General features: G+C 42.1%; 1 protein-coding gene across 2 annotated transcripts in view; it reads right to left on the bottom strand.

Annotated features, from left to right (window-relative positions):
- The window catches only part of ITPR3 (inositol 1,4,5-trisphosphate receptor type 3), a 194,631-nt gene that overhangs the window by 95,148 nt on the left and 74,123 nt on the right, over positions 1-25,360 (bottom strand). For both annotated transcript variants that reach the window (XM_075195726.1, XM_075195727.1), the window contains exons 19-28: positions 21,530-21,781; positions 20,935-21,079; positions 13,246-13,396; positions 11,595-11,791; positions 11,247-11,376; positions 9,318-9,375; positions 9,042-9,204; positions 7,051-7,215; positions 5,436-5,510; positions 5,022-5,147 (exon numbers count right to left, since the gene is read on the bottom strand). In XM_075195726.1, coding sequence (XP_075051827.1) covers positions 5,022-5,147; positions 5,436-5,510; positions 7,051-7,215; positions 9,042-9,204; positions 9,318-9,375; positions 11,247-11,376; positions 11,595-11,791; positions 13,246-13,396; positions 20,935-21,079; positions 21,530-21,781 — 1,462 coding nt within the window. The remainder of the gene's footprint in view (positions 1-5,021; positions 5,148-5,435; positions 5,511-7,050; positions 7,216-9,041; positions 9,205-9,317; positions 9,376-11,246; positions 11,377-11,594; positions 11,792-13,245; positions 13,397-20,934; positions 21,080-21,529; positions 21,782-25,360) is intronic.

Below are 25,360 nucleotides of genomic sequence, written 5' to 3'. Positions count from 1 at the left end.
AAGATTTTTACTCACCGTGAAATCCATTTCTTCCACTCCATTGGGGGAAACTGCGAGACATTGGGGGGTATAGTAGGTGGGACTAGGAGTTTAGGCACTTAGACTTATTTTAAACAACAATCAAATACAAAACGAAACATAGAGCCACCATACAACCCATTTTTTCATCACCAGTTAAAGAACCATATTGCAGGATTTTCTCTGAAAATGCTCCAAAAATCTGTATTTCCAAATCAAATGGAAATGGACTGCATCTACCATTACACCAGTCATAAACATAGCAGGAGTAGAGTAAACCCTTTGTAAACATTTAAATTGAAGTTGCAATAACTGGCAACACTTCTTCCTGCATATCGTCTCCCAGTTCATTTATTTGTCTTCATATCTAGAAAGGCCTATATCCATTAGAGATGGATATGTATTCTAAATACTACTATAAAAATCAACAAAAGGATTTTAGGGAGATCCTCTGAGAGGTCCTACAATGTTTCACATGCAAGTGCTATTTCCATTTGAGTATTAGTGTAATATCCTACCTAAAATAAATAGTTTTAGTGAGGGAGTAGATGGCATGCAAAGCCTGAAATTGGGACAATGAAAACTAGGTGCCTGTTATTATTATTATTTTTATTATTATTATTATTATTATTATTATTATTATTATTATTATTATTAATAACATTTATTAATTCAGCGCAACTTATCTGACCATTCTCCTTTTACTGGTCTCATTATATTTTTGTACGCTTCTAATTTGCACATTTAAAAATTGCAATTTTAAAAATTAAAAAATGTAAATGAAAAAATGTCAAATCTGGAATTTAAGCAATTCTTTGTTTACCACTATATGATAAGTGTATTGGACCAAGATTTGAACATTTCTGGGCTGAAAATATTCAGACTGCATATCAGGTAGGTAGGTGAGTGACAATGAAGGAGGATATGCCTAGCTCATGTTAAACAGATATACATTTCTTCATCAATAGAAGATAATTATACAATGTGAATATCTATGATATTTCACATCTTTCTAAATATACAAGGAAATGCCATTTTCAAAACTGTTAATAAAAATGGTAAGGTAGAAGTTCCTATCTTATATATAGTGGGAAATAGCAAATCTGAAAAGTGAAACCGAAAGTGTAATCTTTTTTTAAATTTAAATTGGAAACTTGAAAAGCAGAAAACAACAACAAAAAATAAAAAAATGTAAATGTCAATATGTAGGTAAAGGCATGGTAAATGCATTCCGTTTCTGAGCTTGGCACTGTAAAATGATCATGCATGATAATAATCTTGTAGGATCATGTAATCAATATTTATTTGCCACCAACTTTCTTTTACATATGAGAAAAAAAGGCAATTGACTGTTAAGGGAAGGTATCAAACTGGAAAAGAAAGGAAGAGGAAGAAATAGGAGGATGGAGGAGCCTCAACTCCTCCCCCACTGCACTGTGGACAATTATTTGGCAGCAGTTCCTAAAGTGAGAACTCTCTATTCAGTAGTGGTTGTGTAGAGGAATTACATAATCCTGAGTGGTCCATATTTTTGACACTTTCTTTTACATGTCCATTCAACCAGTAAGGTGTGCAGATAGCTTTCTGTAGAAGTCAACTTGCCATATCTGTCTGAGCTGATCTTTGCAAAAGTCAGAAATTAGACTGTTTCAAGGCATTGGCAATAGAACCACAGACAGTGTTTAACATGTCTGTAATTAATGTAATTGTATTTCTGGGTATAATTGGTATGCTGCCACATAAAATAAGACTTAATAATATCTCTAGGTATGTTAGAACCTGTAAAGCTATTTAATAGTCAGAGAACTTGAGGCCAGTGTGTTTGAGCACCGTCTCCAAATTTCCAATATGGAGCCTTATAGGGGGGGAGAAACTATCACAAAGCAGGTGTACAGAATTGTACGAGTAAATTACCATCAATAACTATTTTTATAGTTCTCTTCTTTTACCACCAAGGTAATAGAATATCTATTCCCAATCAGTTCTTCTTACAGTCCTCCCAATCAAACTATTTACCCAAATCAGTCCAGGATATCTTTCCAGTTAAGGATTGGGATAGAATTTGATAAAATAGAAAAGATTAGCCTTGTGGGCTGTTTTGGCTGATGCAGAGCTGTAACTAGGGGCGATGACCCAGGATGTAAAGTTGAAAGGGGCACAAGATAATGACAATTTCTCTTTCCTACCATTGGGGGACACTGCGAGACATTGGGGGATATAGTAGGTGGGACTAGGAGTTTAGGCACTTAGATTTGTTTTAATCTAAACACTCCTCCCTACTATGCCCCTCCTTTCCTGCAGGTACCTCAGTTTTGTCTAACCAAGCGCAACAGGGCAAAAAATATAACTTTAAAACTTAGAAACAGAACTATACACAGAGCAAGGGAGGGTGCGCAGTGTCCCCCAATGGAGTCAGAGAAATGGATTTTACGGTGAGTAAAAATCTTATTTCCTCTTTTCTACCATTGGAGGACACTGCAAGACATTGGGGACATACCAAAGCTTCCTCTAAAAGAGGGATTGCTCTTGAATGGCTGCGCGCAATACTCTGCGGCCAAAGTTTGCATCTGCAGATGCGAAGCCCTGTAACTTGTAAAATCTTGCAAAGGTGTGGACCAACGACCACGTCGCTGCTTTGCACAACTGCTCCACCGAAGCACCATGACATGTTGCCCAAGAAGCGCTGACAGCCCTGGTAGAATGAGCTCTCAAAGTCACAGGGATAGGAGAGGCCCAGCCATAAGTCAACCGAATGGTGGAAGTAATCCAGCGGGCCAGAGACGGCTTGAAAGCTGACCAACCCTGCTTATGCGCATCATAAAGAACAAATAGATCCTTAGCCTTCCGGATAGAGGCCGTGCGGTTAACATAACATTGAAAAGCACGGACCACAACCAGCAAATGTAATGAATCGTCCGAAGTAGAATGCGAGGGACGAAAAGCAGAGACCACAATTTCTTGATTTAAGTGGAACCTGGACACTACCTTCGGAACAAATGAAGGCTTGGTACGAAGCACTACTCTATCCTCATGGAAAATCAGCAATGGAGGATTGCAGCAGAGAGCCCCTAATTCCAAAACCGTACGAGCTGAAGCGATAGCCAAAAGGAACACTGTCTTCCAAGTAAAATGTCAGAAATCAACCAAATCCAGAGGTTCAAATGGAGTCTGGGTAAGAGCACTGAGGACCAAATTGAGGTACCAAGGCTCCACAGGATGAATGAAGGGGGGCTGCACATGGAGAACCCCCTGAAGGAAGCTCTGAACATCCCTACAGGCCGCTAACTTGCGCTGGATATAAAGAGAGAGAGCGCTGAGACCTGAACCCTAAGGGACCCAAGGCGGAAGCCCTTATCCGAGCCGGCCTGCACGAAGGCTAACAGTTGAGGAAGGCTAAGCCTAGATGTGTGGAAACTGTGGGCCTCACACCAAAGAATCTATGCCTTCCAAATGCAATGATATATGGCTGAGGAAGATATCTTTCTGGCCTTAATTAGGGTACCAATTACCTCACATGAGAACCCCTTGGCCCTCAGAATTAGGGTTTCAACAGCCAAGCCATCAAAGCTAGACAATCCAAAGAGTGGCAAAGAAGAGGACCTTGAGCTAAAAGATGTGGCCGCATTGGTAGCCGGAAAGGAGGCGCTGCTGCCAGTATCAGAATGTCTGAAAAACATGCCCTGCGAAGCCAATGAGGGGCTACCAGGATTGCGGGAACCCGCTCTCTTTTTAACTTTTTTAGCACTCGTAAGAGCATGAGTATTAGAGGGAGCAGGTACACCAGCCGGAAGCACCTTGGTACTGTCATGGCATCCATGAATGCCGTCTGAGGGTCTCGAGACTTTGAGCAGTATAGAGGAACTTGATAGTTTAGCCTGGATGCCATGAGATCCATCTCTGGTCTGCCCCAGCGATCCACTAGAAGAGCAAAGACATGTATGTTGAGAGACCATTCACCTGGGTAAAATTTCTGTCGGCTGACAGAAATTTTTTATTATTATTATTATTATTACTATTAATAATAATAATAACAGGTACTTCGTTTTCATTGTCCCAATTTCAGGCTTTGCATGCCATCTTCTCCCTCTCTAAAATTATTTATTTTAGATAAGATATTACACTAATACTCAAATGGGAATAGCACTTGCATGTGAAACATTGTAGGACCTCTCAGATGATCCCCCTAAAATCCTTTGTTGATTTTTATAGTAGTATTTAGAATACATATCCCTTTCTAATGGATATAGGTCTTTCTAGATATGAAGACAAATAAATGAGCTGGGAGAAGATATGCAGGAAGAAGTGTTGCCAGTTATTGCAACTTCAATTTAAATGTTTACAAAGGGTTTACTCTACTCCAGCTATGTTTATGACTGGTGCAGTGGTAGATGCAGTCCATTTCCATTTGATTTGGAAATACTTACAGATCTTTGGAGCATTTTCAGAGAAAATCCTGCAAAATGGTTCTTTAGCTGGTGATGAAAAAATGGGTTGCATGGTGGCTTTATGTTTCGTTTTGTATTTGATTGTTGTTATTAAAACAGTTAAACCTAATCCAAGGTTGAAAAGAGTTAAATCACAGGTGCCTTCTGCCATCTTCTATTCTATTCCATCGAATAGTGGCCTTTTTCATCACTACAATGGACACAGTAAGGCCAAATGGATCTGCCCACTAAAGTGACATTACTAAGATGCACTGTAAAAAATTATCCCCATTCCTGTATGTAAATTCATGAGTCATGGTTGGTGGTGGGCATCTGTAATCTTTCATACCAGTGTCATCAAAAGTGTGCTGTTAGTTTTTTTTTATCTGTAACAAAAATGTAATTATCTGCTAATACCTGGTCACATAATCAAACAAACATGCATTTTTTTTTAAAAAAATGGCAACTATTTCAGTTCAGTCATGTCCTGTAGTCTTTAGTAAACTGATCAGTTGTATATATATATATATATATATATATATATATATATATATATATATATATATGATGGTAAAATACCTTATCATATGGAATTTGGAGAAGATCCAGCATAACCTTATGGGCATCCATATTTTTGAGCAGCCTCTGTTGCTTCCTGCGCACTTGTTCCCCAACGCCACACATTTTATTCAATGTTTCCAATATCTAAGTGGATGAAACAGCATATTATTTACAATTTTCTTTCAATGTCTAACTCTATTCTGGGTTAGCAAGAAAGAAAGGCTGAATCATGATTATTAGTGGGCCCCAACATAAAATACAATTCCCATATCCTTGTTATGACACACGTATTGAAGGAAGCTGATTCTGAAGTCAGCTTACTAATTTACATTGATAGGTAAGGGACAGTATTATCCAAAATAACCATAATCCAATGATCACTTCAAGAAACTATACAAATGATCTTCACAAACAGCAGTTATATGATCTCACCCCTTTCACAATCTGGTAATTCTCACTGCTCTTCTCTGCAGCTGGCTTTCCAGACCCTTCCTGATTTTCCACATGCTGCAAATAGAGAAAATAAGATCATTTTATTGTTCTAGTGGGTACACATGTGAGATATTACAGTTACAAGAAACAGAATAAGAGTTAACACCATTTTAAAAACTATCTGCAATTTTTTGATATTTATAAACACAGGGCCCGATTCATTAAGGATCTTAACTTGAGAAACTTCTTATTTCAGTCTCCTGAACAAAACCATGTTACAATGCACGGGGTGCAAATTAGTATTCTGTTTTGCACATAAGTTAAATACTGACTGTTTTTTCATGTAGCACACAAATACTTGATAGCTTATTTGTACACAAATTTAAAGTTGATATTTGTGTGCTACATGAAAAAACAGTCAGTATTTAACTTATGTGCAAAGCAGAATACTAATTTGCACCCCTTGCATTGTAACATGGTTTTTGTCCAGGAGACTGAAATAAGAAGTTTCTCAAGTTAAGATCCTTAAAGAATCAGGCCCACTATGTGGAAACTGTACTTATTTTGTAAAGAAATACACTTTTGAATGAGTTTTAGATTCCTTCTGGTGAACAAAACAATCTACCATATGGTATGATACCATACTCAGTGCAATAGTTTATTGATTCATTATAGCAACCGAACCATGAGCACTAGGGACACTATGGGAGGCTATGGATGATATTACATTTCTCCTCAGAAGAGTAGTCAATAAAGCAAAAATTTGATACTGAGCAGAATAACCTTTTTCTATATGTTTTACAGAAAATGTTAACTAAAATAAAACAAATATGAAGCCTTTTACAATATATATTCAATTTTTTATGTAATTTCAAAGAACAAACTAAATTACTTAAGGGGGCAAATAAAAGCAAAAGCTGATGTTTAATCTGAAATTCCTCTCATACCTACTAGTACAACATCAGGGCCACAGACATTTTGGGAGATACTCATCTCTGGCAGCACCTGTAATGGATGCTTCTCCAGGCATAACAACTTGGAAGATTTTGAATGAAAATTGTTCTTGCGGACTTGTCAGATAGAAGTTGTATAGAAAAACTGGGACTTATCAGCCTCTCACCTCATTCACCACACAGCGCTACCACTAGACGAATCTAGGCGTTCGCCTAGGGTGCTAAAGTTCTGAGGGTGCATAAAACACAGGGTCTGATTCACTAAGGAACGCAAGTCCCGTTATGCTCTGTATTTTGTGTAAAATGTATCTGCGTATGCTCAGCCATGGACTATACGCCAGTGCATGCAATTCATCTTCAAGCTCCAGAGAAGGGGATGTGGGGCAGCGCCATGTAGGGTGTGGTGGGACGTTTTGTGCACCCACACACCTTACGCTGGGCTAGCACACAGTACAGTCCTGTAATGAATATACTCATATGATGAATATGCTCTAGGTTGTCATGCCTCAGTGAATGATGTTACAGGCAACTATTAGTTGAGGGTATTGTTGAATTAAAAATTTAATTCTGTATGGAGTTTTGTTTAATAAGAAAAATGGTGAACTATTTTTAAAAATATTAAAAAAAATGACTTATTACCATATTTACTTAAACCATATTACCTCTTTCTTCTCCTTTTTGCTGCCATCTGAGGAGCCACCACCTCCTGATTTTTCCTTTTTGTCCACCCATAGCTCAGACTTTTCCACCATAATCCTTAGTCTGTCGAGCTCAGATTTGATCACCTTGTAGTTATCAACATCCTGGGCAGAGATCAGTAGTTGAACCTACAATATGGAATAAGATGCAAAGCAGAGTTTAAACTGCATCACTAAAATGCAATATATGACACTAACATTAGAGGGATCATTTACTAATAAAGTACAAAGCACAGTAAACCATAGAAATTACTAAGCAATTAATTTTATTGTTCTAGTGAAGTCAGACAATAAAGCAAAGTCTGATAGGTTGCTATTGGTATTGGCTATGTCTAAGTGAGCCTATAGTAAAGAAGTTGTCTAATTTTTGGGGGGCAGCAACATAAGGGGAATTTATTTTAAAAACGACAATTGCTTTAATGTAAATGTATAAATTACAAGTATGTATCTCGCTGTAAGACTGAACAATGATTAAAAATTACAATACTAGTCTTTTAAAATGCACACAACTCATTCACATTTTTATGGTACTTTAAAGATTAAAAGGGAGCAATTTAATTTGTTGCCTCAGTCAGCAGAATGACTCTACCAAGGGCAGGATTAATGATGGGCCTGATGCAGCTGCAGCCCCAGGCCTCCACACATAAATACACAGTTAAATTATTCAATCATCCAGGCCGGGACAGGAAGAACCTGCCTGGGGACTGCCTGAGTCATAACTTAAGCTTTCGCTGGTTGGCTTCCCTTTCATTGATGGGAATCACCAGCCCCAGCGGGAGAGGGCCAGCTCGTGATGCACTGGTTATGGTGCAGCATCTACCTGTCTGTGACGATGACGTCACATACACCTTCCCACCGCTTACTGTGCACAAGGTTTTGTTTTAAACAACTACATTTTAACTTGATTAGTTAGTTTGCTTGGTTAGTGCGCCACTACAGAGCAGGATTCACTGACTTTCTGAATGCATTTCATCCAGGAAAAGAACTTCCTTTCTATCCAGCTTTTAATTTCTGCAGTGCTTGTGCTAGAGTATCTTTTCACTCACAGCAGACTGACTAAATAATTATTAATAATTATAAAGAATTGAACAATTGACTAGCACTATGGATCTCTTAAATAAAGGAAAAAATTAATCAAATTCTGATTATATGTGCCATATCTATTACTAAATACTCTTATTACTTTAATGTAATTAGTATGTTTGTAGCACCTCTACACAGATGTGTTATTTAAGTACAGATTCAATGGGTCAATGATACTGTACAGTACTTTTCTTATAGAACATTGACTTCTGCAAACCTATGTCCATAGTACAGCTAAAACCACAGAAATTGAAGCTTGTGAAGATTTACAAGTTGATGTTTTGCAAAATAAAGTCTTCAATAGTAATGTAATATACTATTCAATATGCTCTGATCCTATAATCAGAAGGTATGGTATACTTGAATTTAAAGTATAGAAAATTGACTTTTTTGGATTATCAGTAAGATAACCGCCAATACATATAGGCTAACAGCTGTCAATAATTGTAAAATATTAAATGAGTGACATGAAAGTGGGTGAGTAATGCAATTTACCGATTGGCGTTCAGTGACACTGCATGTTAAGGACAGTGAGAATTACCTTGAAACAGAAAGCCATTAAACTCCACGTATGTAGAATCCTATATTTCTTTCAGTGGATGTTTGTCAGAGGACAACTATGTATTTTCCCCACTACATCTTGCATCGGACAGGACAGCGCTGCTCAGAATTAGCCCTTAATCATAGGCCCTCTTCAGCTGCAGGCCCACGTGGCCCTTAATCTGGCCCTGGGTACACCCCTGGTCAATGGGCCGTTGCACATGTGAAGTTCGTTAATTTCCATCTTCATCTTAATATTAACTGCTCTTTTCATTTATTTTATTCACTCATATAAATGCTTTTACTTTCCCCTGAACCCAATGTTACTGTACCTGTTTGAAGGTGTGAAGCACTTCTTGTCGCTGGCTAAAATGTTTAAAAAGAAGTTGCAAGGATCCAGAGATGAGGGATGGATAGTCATTCATTGTTAGATGTATGAGGACACGTAGAAACATCCTGCCACCCTCGTCATCCACCTCCAGCATAGAATTTTTCCTGCAGTGACAAACAGCAATTTGTAAAACCACCATAGGAACCAGCACAGATTAGTGCACCAATGTCTGCACTACTAGTGAAGTAACGACTTTATTGAACAGTAATGCTCTTACCCCACACCAAACATAGCTTCTGCTTGTTCCCCAATGCGCTCTAGATTTAATGTTGCATCTGCAAAAGCAAGAATAGTTTTTGAGATATTCAGTATATAGGTATGTTAAAATGTATATTCAGTTACAGAAATTATGTTAGGGTCAAGTCTACAGGCAGCTGGCTTACTGGCATCTAATTGCATATGATGAGATTGCACGGGAAATATTAATCCTATATGTTAGTAGAGAATACAGTAGTTTACTGGATAAAAACATTTACAAAAAATCCTTAATCATTTAGATACATTTAATGGAGTACTGCAATCAGATGATGACTCAGGGAGATGTTAAATGGAGTACCAGATTAAGGTGGGGTGTCAACATATTTCCATACTGTGCATGTGTACCAAGATGTAGCCATATAAAATTTGAGCATATCTTAAACTTGTGGTCCCCTCTGCCTTGAAAATCAGAATGCAGACAGGAAAGTTGAGTACAGTAAGATTATGAATATGTAAGCTTAGCATGGCAACACATTTTTTTAGAGGCATATCATTTGTCTGTCAGTGAGACTTGAGAGTAAACTGCTGTTTTAAATTTGCTGTTAATATTGCTGAAAATTGACGATTTGCCAGAATCGTTCTTTGATAAATTTACTCCTTACTGTAAAGCTATGTGCTGATGATGATGATGACAATAGAAACACTATCAAGCCGGTTCTGATTGGTACATCATTCATTAGCGTTACAGCTATATTAAATGCATTCAAATTTCTTATTTGTCATTTACTTTAGCACTATTGAAAGAAATAAGGCTTCCATTAGATTTAAAAAGCTGTAAATGACAGATGACTATATTTAACTGCATTTAAATGAAAAATGTGACTTTCGCATTTACTATTAACACCTGTCAGGACACTATGCTCTCTTGTGTATATTACAATTCATTGCGTTGAATTCACTCATTATTGTTCGGTGTAAGTATACACTTTTTTATTACTGACATAGAAATACTACAGTAACATAATGCTACATTTGTGTGCATATGTTCCAGTGCTAAATGTGTCAAACTCTAAATCAGATCCGATGCAATGTGTCCAATATTGCATGAATGCATAGGGGGGAATTCAATTCCCCCCAAAGTACCGCCACGCTAAAACTATTACCGTTATTACAGTAGTTTTAGCCTGGTATTCAGCTTGCAGTTCAGGGAGCTGCGAGCAAAAAGCCAGCGGTAGAACTACCGTAATAACAGTAATTACGCGCAATATTATCGTAATAACGGTAATAATGCGCAGGCTGCGTTACTTTTAACACTAACGCGGCCAATTGAGTACACCCTATTGTGTAACAAGATGTCGACTGCACATTTAGTGAGGCATTCATTGTTTGGCTGCCCATTTTTCTACCCCTAAAAATTACTTTATTTCTTCATTTTCTTTTTCTCTGAGATCTGTCATTGACCATTACTTTCATTGCAGCACATTTGCCCCATCCAGTCAAATGTGATAAGGAAAATCACATTTATTTGCATACAATAAAAACAATTTGTAAGAAATCTACCATGTAAAGTGTGAAACATGAAATAAACACTGTCTTAATGTTCCTTTAATGTTATACGTGAAGCTTAAATGAGCAATAATTTAGGAGACAAATTAAAATAGTGGTCCAAATGAAACAGTAAGCAGGGCATTTTATTACAACACACCGCAATCCTGCAAATGCTTTTGCAAATAATATGCATGCAAGAACTTCCAAAAAGCGGAATAGGGTTGTGCACTGGTGTCTGCATAACTGTATAATAGGTGTATTTGGCAAAAATCATGCAATTCTTAAGAACTATAACTGATAATTTATGTGTATGTATATGAAGATATAACATTATATTAAAAAGCAGCAGATTGTATGTTATATTAGACAGAGATTGTGTCAAATTTTGTATGTGGCTTACTTGAGTTATCAAAGGCAGGAGCTGTTCCATCAGCTGCACTGTCTTGCATGGGGAAAACTTCAACAAATTCCTTCTTGAAGACAGAGAGCAGATAAGATATCCTGTAATCCAGTCTTACATTTAGGATAAACTAAAGGGGAAAGGAAAAGGAAGGGAAAACAAAAATGTTTTTTAAACTGTGGGACAACAGATAAATCTTGTTATCTATCAAGATTGATGACATTAAAATAGTACAGACCTTTACATATATTAAACAAATAGTTTAGACAAATTCAATTTCAAACTGTAATGCATCCTTCATAATTCAGAAATAATACTCTGCTACCAATCCATGCAGTGCATACTAACCTGAAGGATCTCCAATATCTTTAGTTTGGTCTCCATCACAGTGATATTCTCAGTGTCCACGCTCTTTCTCTTAGGAGTGTCTTGACTCACTACAGAAGTAATAGGTGAAGAGGAACTGAACACAGAAGGCTTTCGAGTCAGCACCATGGTAGACATCATCTGCCCCATTCCTTGTATAGATCGCCTCACATTTTTTTCTGACAAAACAAAAACACACCAAAAGATACAAAAATATGTTTTGTTTGATAAAGCTAAAAGAGTTATTCAAGAAAGATGCATTATCTAATCCCTATTCTATAAATGTAACTAAGTTAGCTGATTCCTAACATAAATTAATTTCAACACCATTAAATAAACAAGCATTGCCTACTACTTTATTAGCCATGTACCACATATTGAACTAACCACACCAACAATATTGTCTGGTAAAAAAGCTTGCACACATAGACTTCCATTAGATTATTTTCCTTTTGGATGCTTTGCTGCTCCACATCACTCTGTGTATTACTATAAAGTGCACATATAACATACATCCCAACTGTCCTTCATTTGGATTTGGAGCCAAACCTCCTGTTATGATTTTGTTCAACATTGTCTTTGTTTAAAGACTAATGTATAGATTAGTGTTGATAAATTCCTCCACTGACTGAGTGTATGTAAATTATTGTTAGTAGTTATGAATGTGTGGAAAAAGTGCTTTTTGTAATAAAAAATCCTAAGTGTCAATGTCTAACTATTGTTGGGAAGTATAATATACAGTAGTATATATGTGTTTCTAAAATATACTGAAATAATGACACTACTAATTACCGTTTGTACTAATATAACTTTAGTATTTTTAAAAATGCTACACATTTGTATTGAAATTATATTAGATATCGACTGCAGCCATTACATGAACATGGAACTCCTCAGTTACCTGGCATAACTATTTATATTTATTTAAATATATATGACTACTGCAACCTGCTGCTATCTGTCATTCCCCTCACCCATGTATCCCTACTTCAATCCATCCTAAATGCTGCTGCAAGACTGATCTTTCTCTCTCACCGTACCACAGCTGTGGCACCACTTTACAAATCCCTACAATGGCTCCATGTGTCCTCCAGAATCCAAATCAAATTACCACCCTTACCTGCAGTCAACCCATGCCTTCGTACATCTCAAATCTCACATCAAAATATTCTCCCAAACCTGCGCTTTGCCTCGTAACCACCTCTCGACCCCACCTACAAGACTTCTCCCATGCTGATAGCCGCTTAAGGCATTCCCTACCATGATACTACTCCAAACTCCTTTGCATGCCATACTCTGGTTCTATTATTAATTATGCCACTTTTAACAAGAGCAGCATGGTACAGTTCAAGACAAAATGTGTGATCAATGTGTCAGGTAGTCAATTGCACTGTATGCCTAAAATAAATGTGCTCCTAGTCTACAATATATATAGTTTAAACTGCTTATTATTGGTTTGTTGCAATGTTGGGTATTGTTTGGGCTAAGCAGAATTAGAATTTTCAGTTTTCTTACAGTTTATTGAAGGGATACATTTCTGATATAAAAACCACCTTCTATAGATATATATATGAGTATTTTTATGTGGACAGAGAAAATAGTACAAAAGTCCCATTGATCTCTTCTTGCCTACCTGATGAGTCTTCACTGTACATAGTATGCAGCAACATTGCCTGTGGATTCTGGACACAGTCTATAATTCCTAGAAGAGTACGTGTGAGCCGTAGAAGTTCACTGAAGCTGTAGAATCCGAAATATATCAAATGACGTGCCAGGCTGACCACCTACAAAAATCCAAGTCATCATATCAGCAATGTTCTCTTATGCCTATAAATTTTAGGTATTCAATGATCTTATTAGATATTGATGTTGAACTAGTGTCTGACTGAGGAGACTGCTACTCACAAATATGATATTAGTTATATTACATACATTTTCATTTATTTTCAAAGATATCCTTTGTCATTTCAAATGACAGAATACTTGGAGGTGCTACCAACAAGTTAGGGAAAATGTCATAATGAAAAAAGAAGAAAAAAGAAAACTGGCTTCACACATGGTGCACTGCAGTCTTACATATAAATAATTGTAGAGTGTTTTATAAACCGAAATTCTGAATAAAATTTTGTTCATTACACTTATTTAGGGAATGGAGCTCCTTGCAAGACAGCATTGAACAGGGTGCGGAGGTGGGGGACCAGGGTCTGGGAATTTTTTTTATAATAGGCTGCGGTGAAGCCAACATGGTAATATATTATTCTGAGACAGAATAAAAGTAGATTTTTACTCACCGTAAAATCAATTTCTCTTACTCCATTGGGGACACTGCGAGACATTGGGGTTTAGTACTGGGTGTAGGAGTCTAGGCACTTATCAACTTCTTTGATCTTCACTTTCCTCCCCTACTATGCCCCTCCTCTCCTGTCGATACCTCAGTTTTGACTAACCAAGCATATAAGGAAAAGGGAGCCCCATAGGGCAAAGAAATAAACATAAAAATTTACACAACATAACTATTTACAGAACAAGGGAGGGTGCGCAGTGTCTACCAATGGAGTAAGAGAAATCGATTTTACGGTGAGTAAAAATCTTCTTTTCTCTTTCCTACCATTGAGGGACACTGCGAGACATTGTGGACATACCAAAGCTGCCTCTAAGGGAGGGAATGCTCTGGAACGGCTGCACGCAATACCTTGCGCACAAAGCTCACATCAGATGCAAAGCTCTGCAACCTGTAGAATTTAGAGAATGTATGGACAGATGACCATGTAGCCGCTCTGCATAGCTGCTCCGTCGAAGCACCATGACGCGTCGCCCAAGAAGCGCCAACGGCTCTGGTTGAGTGAGCCTTTAAGGATACCGGAACAGGCAAAGATGCTCGAGCATAAGCCAGTCTAATGGTGGATGTGATCCAGAGAGCCAAAGATTGTTTGGACGCTGGCCAACCCAGCTTCTGCACATCGTAAAGAACAAGGAGATAATTGGTCCTACGGGCCAAGGCTGTGCGGTCTACATAACACCGAAGAGCACAAACCATATCCAACAACATTAAATCGCCCCTTAAGGAAGAGGGAGCTCAGAAAGGAGGAGGGGGTGGACGGAAGGCCGGGACCACAATCTCTTGATTTAAATGGAATCTGGACTCAACCTTCGGAACAAACAAGGGTTTAGTGCGAAGGACTGCCCTATCCTTGTGGAAAATCAGGAATGGAGATGTGCAGCAGAGTGCTGCAAATTCTGACACTCTACAAGCTGACAAAATTGCTAACAGGAATACCGTCTTCCAAGTGAGTTGTCGTAAATCCACCCAAAAAGGTTTGAATGGCGTATGTATTGGTGCATTGAGCACCAAGCTGAGGTCCGAAAGTTCTACCGGATGAACAAAGGGAGGTTGCACATGAAGGACCCCCTGCAAGAAGGTCTGAACATCCCTGATGACCGCCAGCTTTCGCTGAAAATAAATGGAAAGCGCCGAGACCTGAACCTTAAGGGAACCCAGACGGGGCCCCTTATCTAGATCTTCCTGCAGATAGGTCAGCAATCCAGGTAGATAAAACTTGGATGTGTGGAAACCCTGGGCCTCACACCAAGTAATGTATGTATTCCAGACTCGATAATATATGGCAGAGGAGGTCGATTTTCTGGCCCTGATAAGAGTACCAAAAACCTCTGGCAAGAAGCCCCTGGCCTTGAGAATTAAGGTCTCAATAGCCACGCCGTTAAAGTTAGCCAATTTAAATGGTGGCAGAGAAAAGGACCTTGAATGAGAAGGTCCAGATGCATTGGCAGGTGGAAGGGAGGATCCGCTGCCATTTTCAGGATATCTGAGAACTACACTCTGCGTGGCCAATGGGGAGATAATAGAATGGCGGGGACCCGCTCTCTTTATAACTTTTTTAGGACCTGCGAGAGAATGGGTATTGGAGGAAAAAGATACACTAGGCGGAAGTGCCATGGAACTGTCATGGCATCCATGGAAAAAGCCTGCAGGTCTCGAGACTTTGAGCAGTACAGAGGAACCTGATGGTTTAGTCTGGATGCCATGAGATCGATCTCCGGCATGCCCCAACGTTCCGCTAGAAGGGCGAAGACCCGCTTGTTGAGAGACCATTCGCCCGGGTGAACCCTCTGCCTGCTGAGGTAGTCGGCCTCCCAATTTTCCACGCCTGGAATGTAAACGGCGGATATCTGAGGTACGTGGCGTTACTCCCATACCATGATCTTAGCTGTCTCTCGCATGGCCCCTACACTGCGAGTTCCCCCTTGGTGATTTAAATATGCCACGGCCGTGGCATTGTTTGACTGGATCTGAAGAGGTTTCCCTGCCAGAAAACTCTGAGCTTGCATCAACGTCCTGTATACCACTCGGAGTTCTAGGACGTTGATTGAGAGAGTGGACTCCTGGGTGGACCAAAGGCCCTGAAATCTCAGGGATCCTGTAACCCCTCCCCAACCTAGAAGACTTGCGTCTGTCGTAACTAAGGGCCGGTCTGAAGGGTCTGACCCTTGTCCAGATTTTGTCTGGATAACCACCACGCTAGGGAAAGACGAGTGAGCCCTGACAGGGGAACCATCGTTCCCAAGAGTTTCACGCAGCTGAGGATGGACACTTCTTCCTCACAAGTAAGGTTCTGGTTCTGCGCAAGAGAGTGAGGACCTTGCTTTCCGGTAAATAGACTCTCTGAGCCACTGTGTCGGATATGAGATGAGGAAGCACATGCCCTGAGCCAGAAAGAGAGATGATTTGGGTAAATTGAGGATCCACCCGTGAGCTTCCAGGAACAGCAAAGTGATCTGCATGTGACGAGTTAGGAGCGACACTGACAGTGCTTTCAGAAGAAGATCGTCTAGATAAGGAACTATTGTGACTCCCTTCTGCCACAGGAGCCCGGCCATGATCTTGGTGAACATTCGTGGAGCCGTCGCTAGGCCGAAAGAAATGGCCCTGAACTGAAAATTGTATCTTCCTACCGCAAATCGGAGGAAGCAATGGTGTCCTCTCAATATAGGAACGTGCAGGTAGGCATCCCTGATGTCTATGGAGGCTAGAAACTCTCCCTGCTTTATTCCAATGATGACAGTTCGAAGGGACTCCATTCTGAACTTTTGAGTCCTTACCTGCTTGTTCAGAGACTGCAGGTTTAAAATTGTACGCAATGACCCGTTCTGTTTTGGTACTAGGAAGAGACTGGAGCAAAACCCCTGACCTCTTTCCTGTGTAGGAACGGAAACAATGACACCGGCTGTTAGCAAGTTCTGGCTTAACTCCGTCAAAGGGCAAACTCTCTAAAGCTCATTTTGAATCAGCATCTGCTGTCCAAGAGCGTAACCATAAGGTACGATGAGCTGCGATAATGAAGGTAGAGAATCTGGCATTGATAGACACCGCATCCATGGCTGCCTGGCCTGCATAATCAGCGGTGTCAAGGACATGCTCGGCTAAGGAAAGAATCTCTGCACGTGCGGAGTTGTCTTGAATGCCCTTAACCAGCAGACCAGCTCAGTGCTGTATAGCTTTGTTAGCCCAGGCAACCACCATAGTGGGTCTAAACATACTGCCTGCCACAATGTAAGCTGAGCGGAGGGCCTGATCACACTACTCATCAGTGGGATCCCTTAGTGAAACCCGCTCCTCAGTAGGAATAGCCAAACAGGGGAACAACCGTGCCACAGGAGTGTACACCCTAGGAGAAGCTTTCTATTCAATGGAATCTTCTGGCGGGAGCGGAAAAGATCGAAATCTACCCGGCATCATAAACTGCCTATTTGGCCTCTGCCATGTGTCAGATACCATCTCCATCATCTGAGGAGATGGCGGAAAAGCAGCTAACTGCGCTTTAGTCTTCTTAAACAGGGAGAACCCTGAAGGGGCCGTGGGCTCATGTTCAGCAAAACCTAAGGAGTGTCTGATACCCAGAATAAGGTTATCTACATTTTGGGTTTGGAGGAATCTGGAGAACTGAGTAAGTCATCCTCCTGCTGATCAAGGTCTACCTCACCCTCCTCTTCTGAGGAATGGTCAGAATCTAGGCTGCGGCCCTGAGATGCATCAGTAATGATTCTCTTGGCCCTGTGTGAAGTTGAGAGGAAGCGATCTTCTTCATGCACTGATTGGGATTGAGAAGATGTGCCTGCGTCCGCTAGTGAATGTGTGTAAAACAGAAACTTTACGTACCTCTGCGGATCGCATTATCGCCCGGGTGAGCTCCGCTTCAATTGTTGTCAGTGACTTAGCGAAGGCCGGTTCTTCCATGACTACCAGGCGCTGCGCTGGGGCGCATCACTGTTGGGTTTTAGACTCGCATGCTGTGCAAAGAGCATCCTGGTTAGGCTGTTCGACAGATAATTTAGCATTACATAGGGCACAGGTATAATGCAGTGCAGACATAGCAGATGAACCCTTGTTTTTGGATGTCCCCTTATCAGACATATTTAAAAGAATAAAAACAATATACCGTAGAAAACGTTTAGTAAAGTCTGAGAGCTAAAGTTTGACTACCATGGAGACAAAGATCTTGTCAGATTACAATGCCAAACAAATCCTTGTAAATACACCAATCCCAAGACACTGAGCAATAGTCCTGATAGTGTAAGCAGGCCAGTAAAGTAATGCAATCAATTGTCAACAATTACAATAAAAAGGTGCAATGATACCAGTAGAGGAGAGACAGAGCAGAGGAGCAGCGTGCAGCACGATGATCCCTGTGTATCACAATGAAAGATGGCCCCTTCTACACCAGGAAGTTGGGAGGATGTCCTTCCTAGAGCTCTCCCTCAAAATGGCTGCTCTCCTGTAATACTGGTTTCTTTGTTCTGGAAACAGCGTGCAATCTCAGTATTCAGAATAGTGCCGTCCGCTCCAGGAAGCTGAGCAGGGGTTGAGACGAATTTCCGCCTCCCGTGTCTCCGGTAATATGGCCGCCTACATGAACCGTCGAACAAAGCATCTATTACAGTGGTTCCCAAACTTTTTCAGTTCGCGGCACCCTTAAAGTCTCCAAATTTTTTCAAGGCACCCCTCCAAAATAATTACTGAGCAGTCCTGTTTTAGAAGTAGTTGGGTCAAAAAATTGTAATAAGTGTTTAGGTCACGACAGAAATACTTATTTAGTTGTATGCAAAAATGCCCCTCTGCATCCAGACACTCTGCCCCCTCTGCATCCAGGCACACTGCCCCCTCTGCATCCAGGCACACTGCCCCCTCTGCATCCAGGCACACTGCCCTCTCTCACGTTGCCCCCTCTGCCCTCTGTCCCCTCCTCTGCCCTCTGTCACACTGTCCCCCTCCTCTGCCCTCTCTCACGCTATCCCCCTCCTCTGCCCTCTCTCACGCTGTCCCCCTCCTCTGCCCTCTCTCACGCTGCCCCCCTCCTCTGCCCTCTCTCACGCTGCCCCCCTCCTCTGCCCTCTCTCACGCTGTCCCCCTCCTCTGCCCTCTCTCATGCTGTCCCCCTCCTCTGCCCTCTGTCCCCCTCCTCTGTTCTCTTTCCCCCTCCTCTGCCCCTCCTCTGTTCTCTGCCCCCCTCCTCTGCTCTCTGTCCCCCTCCTCTGCCCTCTGTCCCCCTCCTCTGCCCTCTGTCCCCCTCCTCTGCCCTCTGTCCCCCTCCTCTGCCCTCTGTCCCCCTCCTCTGCCCTCTGTCCCCCTCCTCTGCCCTCTGTCCCCCTCCTCTGTCCCCCTCCTCTGCCCTCTGTCCCCCTCCTCTGCCATCTGTCCCCCTCCTCTGCCATCTGTCCCCCTCCTCTGCCATCTGTCCCCCTCCTCTGCCATCTGTCCCCCTCCTCTGCCATCTGTCCCCCTCCTCTGCTCTCTGTCCCCCTCCTCTGCCCTCTGTCCCCCTCCTCTGCCCTCTGTCCCCCTCCTCTGCCCTCCTCGTCTGCCATCTGTCCACCTCCTCTGCCATCTGTCCACCTCCTCTGCCCTCTGTCCCCCTCCTTTGCCATCTGTCCCCCTCCTCTGCCCTCTGTCCCCCATCCTCTGCCCCCCTCCTCTGCTCTCTGTCCCCCTCCTCTGCCATCTGTCCCCCTCCTCTGCCATCTGTCCCCTTCCTCTGCCATCTGTCCCCCTCCTCTGCCATCTGTCCCCCTCCTCTGCCATCTGTCCCCCTCCTCTGCCCCGCGCCAGCCATAGAAAAAAGAAAGAAAACAGGAACTCACCAATCCGTTGGGCGCCGGGACCCAGCAGCCTCCTCTCTCCCGCAGCTTGTTACTGACTTCGATATTTAGTGACAGCTGCGGGAGAGAGGAGGCTGCTGGGTCCTAGCGCCGCGCGGATTGGTAAGTTTCTGTTTGCTTTCTTTTTTCTATGTCTGGCCCGCGGCACCCCAGTAACAGCGCCGCGGCACCCCTGGGAGCCGCGGCGCACAGTTTGGGAACCACCGATCTATTATATGGCTTTCTATGCACCAGCACAGAATTTAAATGTGCCCAGGCTGTGTGTGCAGTAAACGAGTGGATCGCCTCTTAATGAGCGCGATCACTGTGGTTTGCCCCCGCTGCTCGTTCTCAAGGGGGAGGGGGGGCATGTCGGCAGATCCGTCTGGAGGGAAGGAGAGGCTACTACAGCTTCACTCCAGCCCGACTTGCAACTTTCAGCGTGTGTCCTCGCACTATGGTGCGTGAAAATAACTGCTGCCTCTATGGCAGACTTACATTATGTCCCCCTGTTGCTCGTTAGTCTAGGGGATGGACAGGCTGCCGGCAGAGATGCCAGGTAACAGAGACCAGGCTGCTGCTTATCTGCACTGGGACGAGAGTGAACAGAGCGGAAGTCTTATTCACTCCTCTAGGTCTTGAGATCGATCCCTGCGCTGCACCTGTGAAGGAAGGTAAAATAAAAACATGAAACACCCGACAACAAATTTAAGTGTAGGCAGGAGCCTATACAGAAGTGACCTATCTCCTAGGCACTTAAATTAAACTGAGGTATCCACAGGAGAGGAGGGGCATAGTAGGGGAGGAGAGTGAAGATCAAAGAAGTTGATAAGTGCCTAGACTACTAGACCCACTACTATAACCCAATGGCTCGCAGCGTCCCCCAATGGTAGGAAAGAGAAATAAATAGTATTCGATCTCAGAATAATATCTTACTATGTTAATTTGATATACTACTTAGATCCTGCTATAGTGGAGGATGGGGCTGGTGAGAGGTCAAGGGTGTTATGGATGTTCCTACATGAGCACATGTTGTGTGTGCATATACCTGTTGTGTGCATACACCTTTGGGCTAAATATAGTCTCTAGCAAAACAACTATATAAATGAGAGAAAATTGACATGTAAGGTGAATTAAACATCTGCATTCTGTGTGCAATTTAAATCATCACCTCAAATGTTAGTTTGTTCTTTTCCTCATTGGCAAATGGCATAGATTCACTGACAACAGTGTTCAGATAATCTTCCACAAATTCCATTGTGCTTGTGAACTTATTTTTCTTATCATCTCTTGAATCGTTCAGGTTGGAGTCATAGCTGTATGTGCAAAAAAAATAAAGACAATATCACATATTTGGTAGCAAAAAAAGTAAAAAATATTTTGGTCACAATCTTTGTGACTGCAAATATTAAATGAAGAAGCAATAAATTGCTTTTTAATGGATATATAATATGATACGAGATGTTACCTAAAGCAATCACACTATCATAAGGGAAAATTGTGCATTCAGGCATATATATTTATTGCCATGTTTTTAGCTTGTCTATCATCTTCAATTACACAGAAAAATTATGTAATACAAAGTGCAGCATTAAACTAAACAAACCATGGGGTTGTTGGAATTGATCTGGTCAACTTGTATTCAATTTTAAATGTTAATAAAAAAAAATTCAAGTCCAGTTAAAAATTTAAATCTTTTCAATGAAATTAGGTCCGTAAAACTTTCATAGTTGTTCATGTGGGGACAAATATTTAGGTTCCCTTACTCCTTGATGGTGATGCTTGTGGGGATTTCAGTCCATAGACGGGCATATTTGACAGGAGTAACCAGCTCTTGAGGATCCCTGTCAACATGGACATGTAGCATAAGATGACAGAAAGAAGCTCTGATCTCAAATGGAAGCATTTCATCAGCCATGCAGAGAAAGATGAGGTCAACACCCAACTGCTTGGAAATTTCATGTATAGCCAGGTATTGACGATCTAGGCACATCCGTGCAAAAAGCTTCAACTGATATCTGTGGAATGTTCATGGAAAATTATTATTAATATATATTATTAACATATTTCTATAATGTCACATTACAATCCCTTAAATAAGAGTCAGGCACACAAAATTCAATTGCCTCCCCCCTCCCACCAAAACGGAGGCAGCCCTTTGTAGGGAGCGGGTTCGGCAAGAGAAGGTACCAAAAGGGTACTTCTTCAGTTTCTTCACTCATGGCATCAGACTCTTGCTATGTGGCTGTTTGGATGCTGATGGCCGCATTTGTGAAGAGGTTAAATTAAATAAATAAAATAAAATCCTATGTTCAGGATCAGCCCTGATGAAAAACACCCTACCACTGTGGCTACTCAGAAAAAAACTGCAGCGAGGGGATATAGAAGGGGGTGGAGTTTCAGTCTTAGTGAAGAAAATGTAAAGTGCCAAACTCCGACCTGTACCCTCTATACCCCATGGTCAGTGTCCCACATAGGATGTAAGAGAAAAATTGATTTTTAAAATCGAATTCTCTTACTCCATTGAGGGACACTGCGAGACATTGGGTATAGTAGGTGGGACTAGGAGTTTAGGCACTTATCAACTTGTTTGTTCCTCACAGTCCTCCCCTACTATGCCCCTCCTATCCAGCGCAGACTTCAGTTTTGTATAATCAAGCCAGGAAGAAAGGAGAAGCAATACATAAAACAGCACCAAAAACAGCATTACTTTCAGATCAAGAGAGGGTGCACAGTGTACCCCAGTGGAGTAAGAGAAATCGATTTTATGGTGAGTCACAATCTTCTTTTCTCTTTCCTACCATTGGGGGACACTGAGAGACATTGGGACATTCCAAAGCTGCCTTTAAAGGAGGGATTGCTCTGGAACAACTGCGCGTAACATGATGTGGCCAAAGCTTGCTCGGATGCAAAGCCATGCCACTAAGAACGGTGCACGTTGCCACTGTGCACAACTGCTCCTGTGAAGCACCCTGACGTGCTGTCTTAGAAGCGCCAAATACCCCCGGAGAGTGAGCTTTAAAAGTCACTTTAACAGGATGAGGGACACGAACAGAATCCAACAGAATGATGGAAGAGATGTAAGCGGGCAAGAGACTATTTGGAAACTGGCCAACCCCGCTATCGAGCGTCCGAAAGGACGAAGAGGACATTAGTTTCACGGACAGACACGATCCGGTCAAGAACACAAACCACATCCAGCCGACGAGGAGTGTCACAGGAAAAGGGGATAAAATAAAAAAATTCTTATGCACAAACCCCTGCGTCAAGTGAGATGCAGACAATATCCTCTGGACCAATAATGCCCGGTACAACACACTGCTCTATTTTCTTGAGGAAGTCAAATGTGGGAGTGCAATCCACACTCCTGACACCGAACCCCTGCGAACCAAGGCGATATCCAAGGGATCACCCCCTACCCTGGGATGACAATTTCCCAAAATCAGAGACTCAAGGGAGGCCAAAGGAAATGCTCTGATGACGGACGTGATCTAGAGTCCATGGCTTCACCTGACCAACCAAAGGAGGGCTGAACCTGAAGAAAAGACAACCTCCCATGATCCTTTAAACCAGTGCTAAATGGAGAGCACCGGAGGCTGCACTTTGAGAGAACCAAAGTGGAGTCTCATATTGGAGCCAGATAGTGAAAGAAGACAACTTAGAGAGCTGGCACAGGGACGTGTGAAAGCATTGTGATTCACACCAAACGCTGTAGAATTTCCAGACTAATGAGAACGGGTGCGAAAGACGCTACACAGGCTGTATTGAAGGTACCCAGCAGCCTCCTGCGAAGAATTTCTTGCCTACGGCCCTGGATTCCAACGCCATGGCCCCAAGCTAGACGAGATCAAAAGAGTATCAGGAGAGGCCCCTGAACTATAAGATCTGAAGGCATTGGAAGCCGGAAGGGTGGTGTCAGCACCAGCCGCCTTATGTATGAGAACCATGTTCTGTGAGACAAACGAGGGTCCACCAGGTTAGCTGGAAGCCGCCCCTTTAAAAACTCTCTAGCGCTCATGAGAACATGGGACATGGAAGAAACCGGTACAAAAGTCCGAAGATCCAGGGAAAAATCCTGGCATTGGAAAAATTTTACCTGAGGGTCTTACAATCCTGAGCAGTAAAGTTGACCTGAGATGACGTATGGACGCCCTGGACTCAGGCCATAACCTGGTCATCTTGGGCCACGTGTTCCCCGCTTGATTGTACAGATATGCAACAGCCGTGGCATTATCTGACTGTCACACGCTGCTCATTCGGCTTCCATGGACAAAGGCTGAGACATTCACCAGCGTCTCATTAGCAGACCTCAAATCCATAAGTCCTGATATGTGCATGTGCAGACTGATTACATGTCTACTTCTCATAAGATTCCTATTGGTTCCTGTTTTGGGCTACAGACTTGAAAAGGCACTTCCTCCCTTTCCTCTGGGTCTGTTGATCAAGTTACCTTACCTGCCTGGATAGGTTCCTACCTATTCCATGAGCTCTCAGTTGTATCGTCGGTGCCTCTGCTGTGTGCTACTCCACAGGCCATACCGCTCAAGCTGCACCTGTCTCCGCTGTGTGCTACTCCACGTGCTATACCGCTCAAGCTGCACCTGTCTCCACTGTGTGCTACTCCACGGGCTATACCGCTCAAGCTGCACCTGTCTCCGCTGTGTGCTACTCCACGGGCTATATCGCTCAAGCTGCACTTGTCTCCACTGTGTGCTACTCCACGGGCTATACCGCTCAAGCTGCACCTGTCTCCGCTGTGTGCTACTCCACGGGCTATACCGCTCAAGCTGCACCTGCCTTAGTTGTAGTCCTGTTCCACGGGCTGGATCGCTTAAGCTACATTTGTCTACACGGGCCATGCTGCTTAACGGAGATCGGTACCTTTCAAGTCATCTATCAGAGCTGTCCTGTTCAAGCTTCATCTACTCTGCAGTTGCCTCTGTGGCTCAGTGACACTACAGGTCGTATCATCAAGTTGCTTGTTGTTATCTTCTCTGGCTGAACTGTTCCTGTGTCACCTACAGCATATTAAGGCATTGTATGGTACTTGATTCCTGCCGCATCGGTTGTGATTATTTTGCTGCCTGGACTGTTACTCTCTCCTCTGATGTGCGCTGTCCTATTGTGATACCATACACCTGCTGCCTGCTGTTCATTCTATGCCATATTTTATTACATGCTGATTGTTCTCATTGCATATGATATTGCCGGTGGCTCTGTTCACCTTGTAATACGCTCCTGTTGTCTCTATATATATATATATATATATATATATATATATATATATATATATATATATATATATATCTCAATTATATATAGAATTTCTTGTTATTCATCCAGTCATCATTAAACCGCTGATTGTACTTTTATCCTGCATCTGTCATCTATTCACCCTCTGGGTGCTACTACCACTTGCCAGTGTGTTACAATACTCCCGAGGGTCCGTTCTTGTAAACATCTATTGAACGGATCCAGAGTCCAGAATACCAAATCGTGACACTGACAGAATGTCTAGAGGTCTCCTGATTAGGAACAGCTGAGCCTGATGCAACACCTTGTGCAGCTGTGAGTTCTAAATTTGAAAAAATAGTTCT

This window comes from Mixophyes fleayi, chromosome 2 (assembly GCF_038048845.1).
Source record: "Mixophyes fleayi isolate aMixFle1 chromosome 2, aMixFle1.hap1, whole genome shotgun sequence".
NCBI classification, from domain to species: domain Eukaryota; kingdom Metazoa; phylum Chordata; class Amphibia; order Anura; family Limnodynastidae; genus Mixophyes; species Mixophyes fleayi.
The sequence above is the reverse complement of the archived record's forward strand: the minus strand, read 5'-3'. Positions and strand labels throughout refer to the sequence as shown.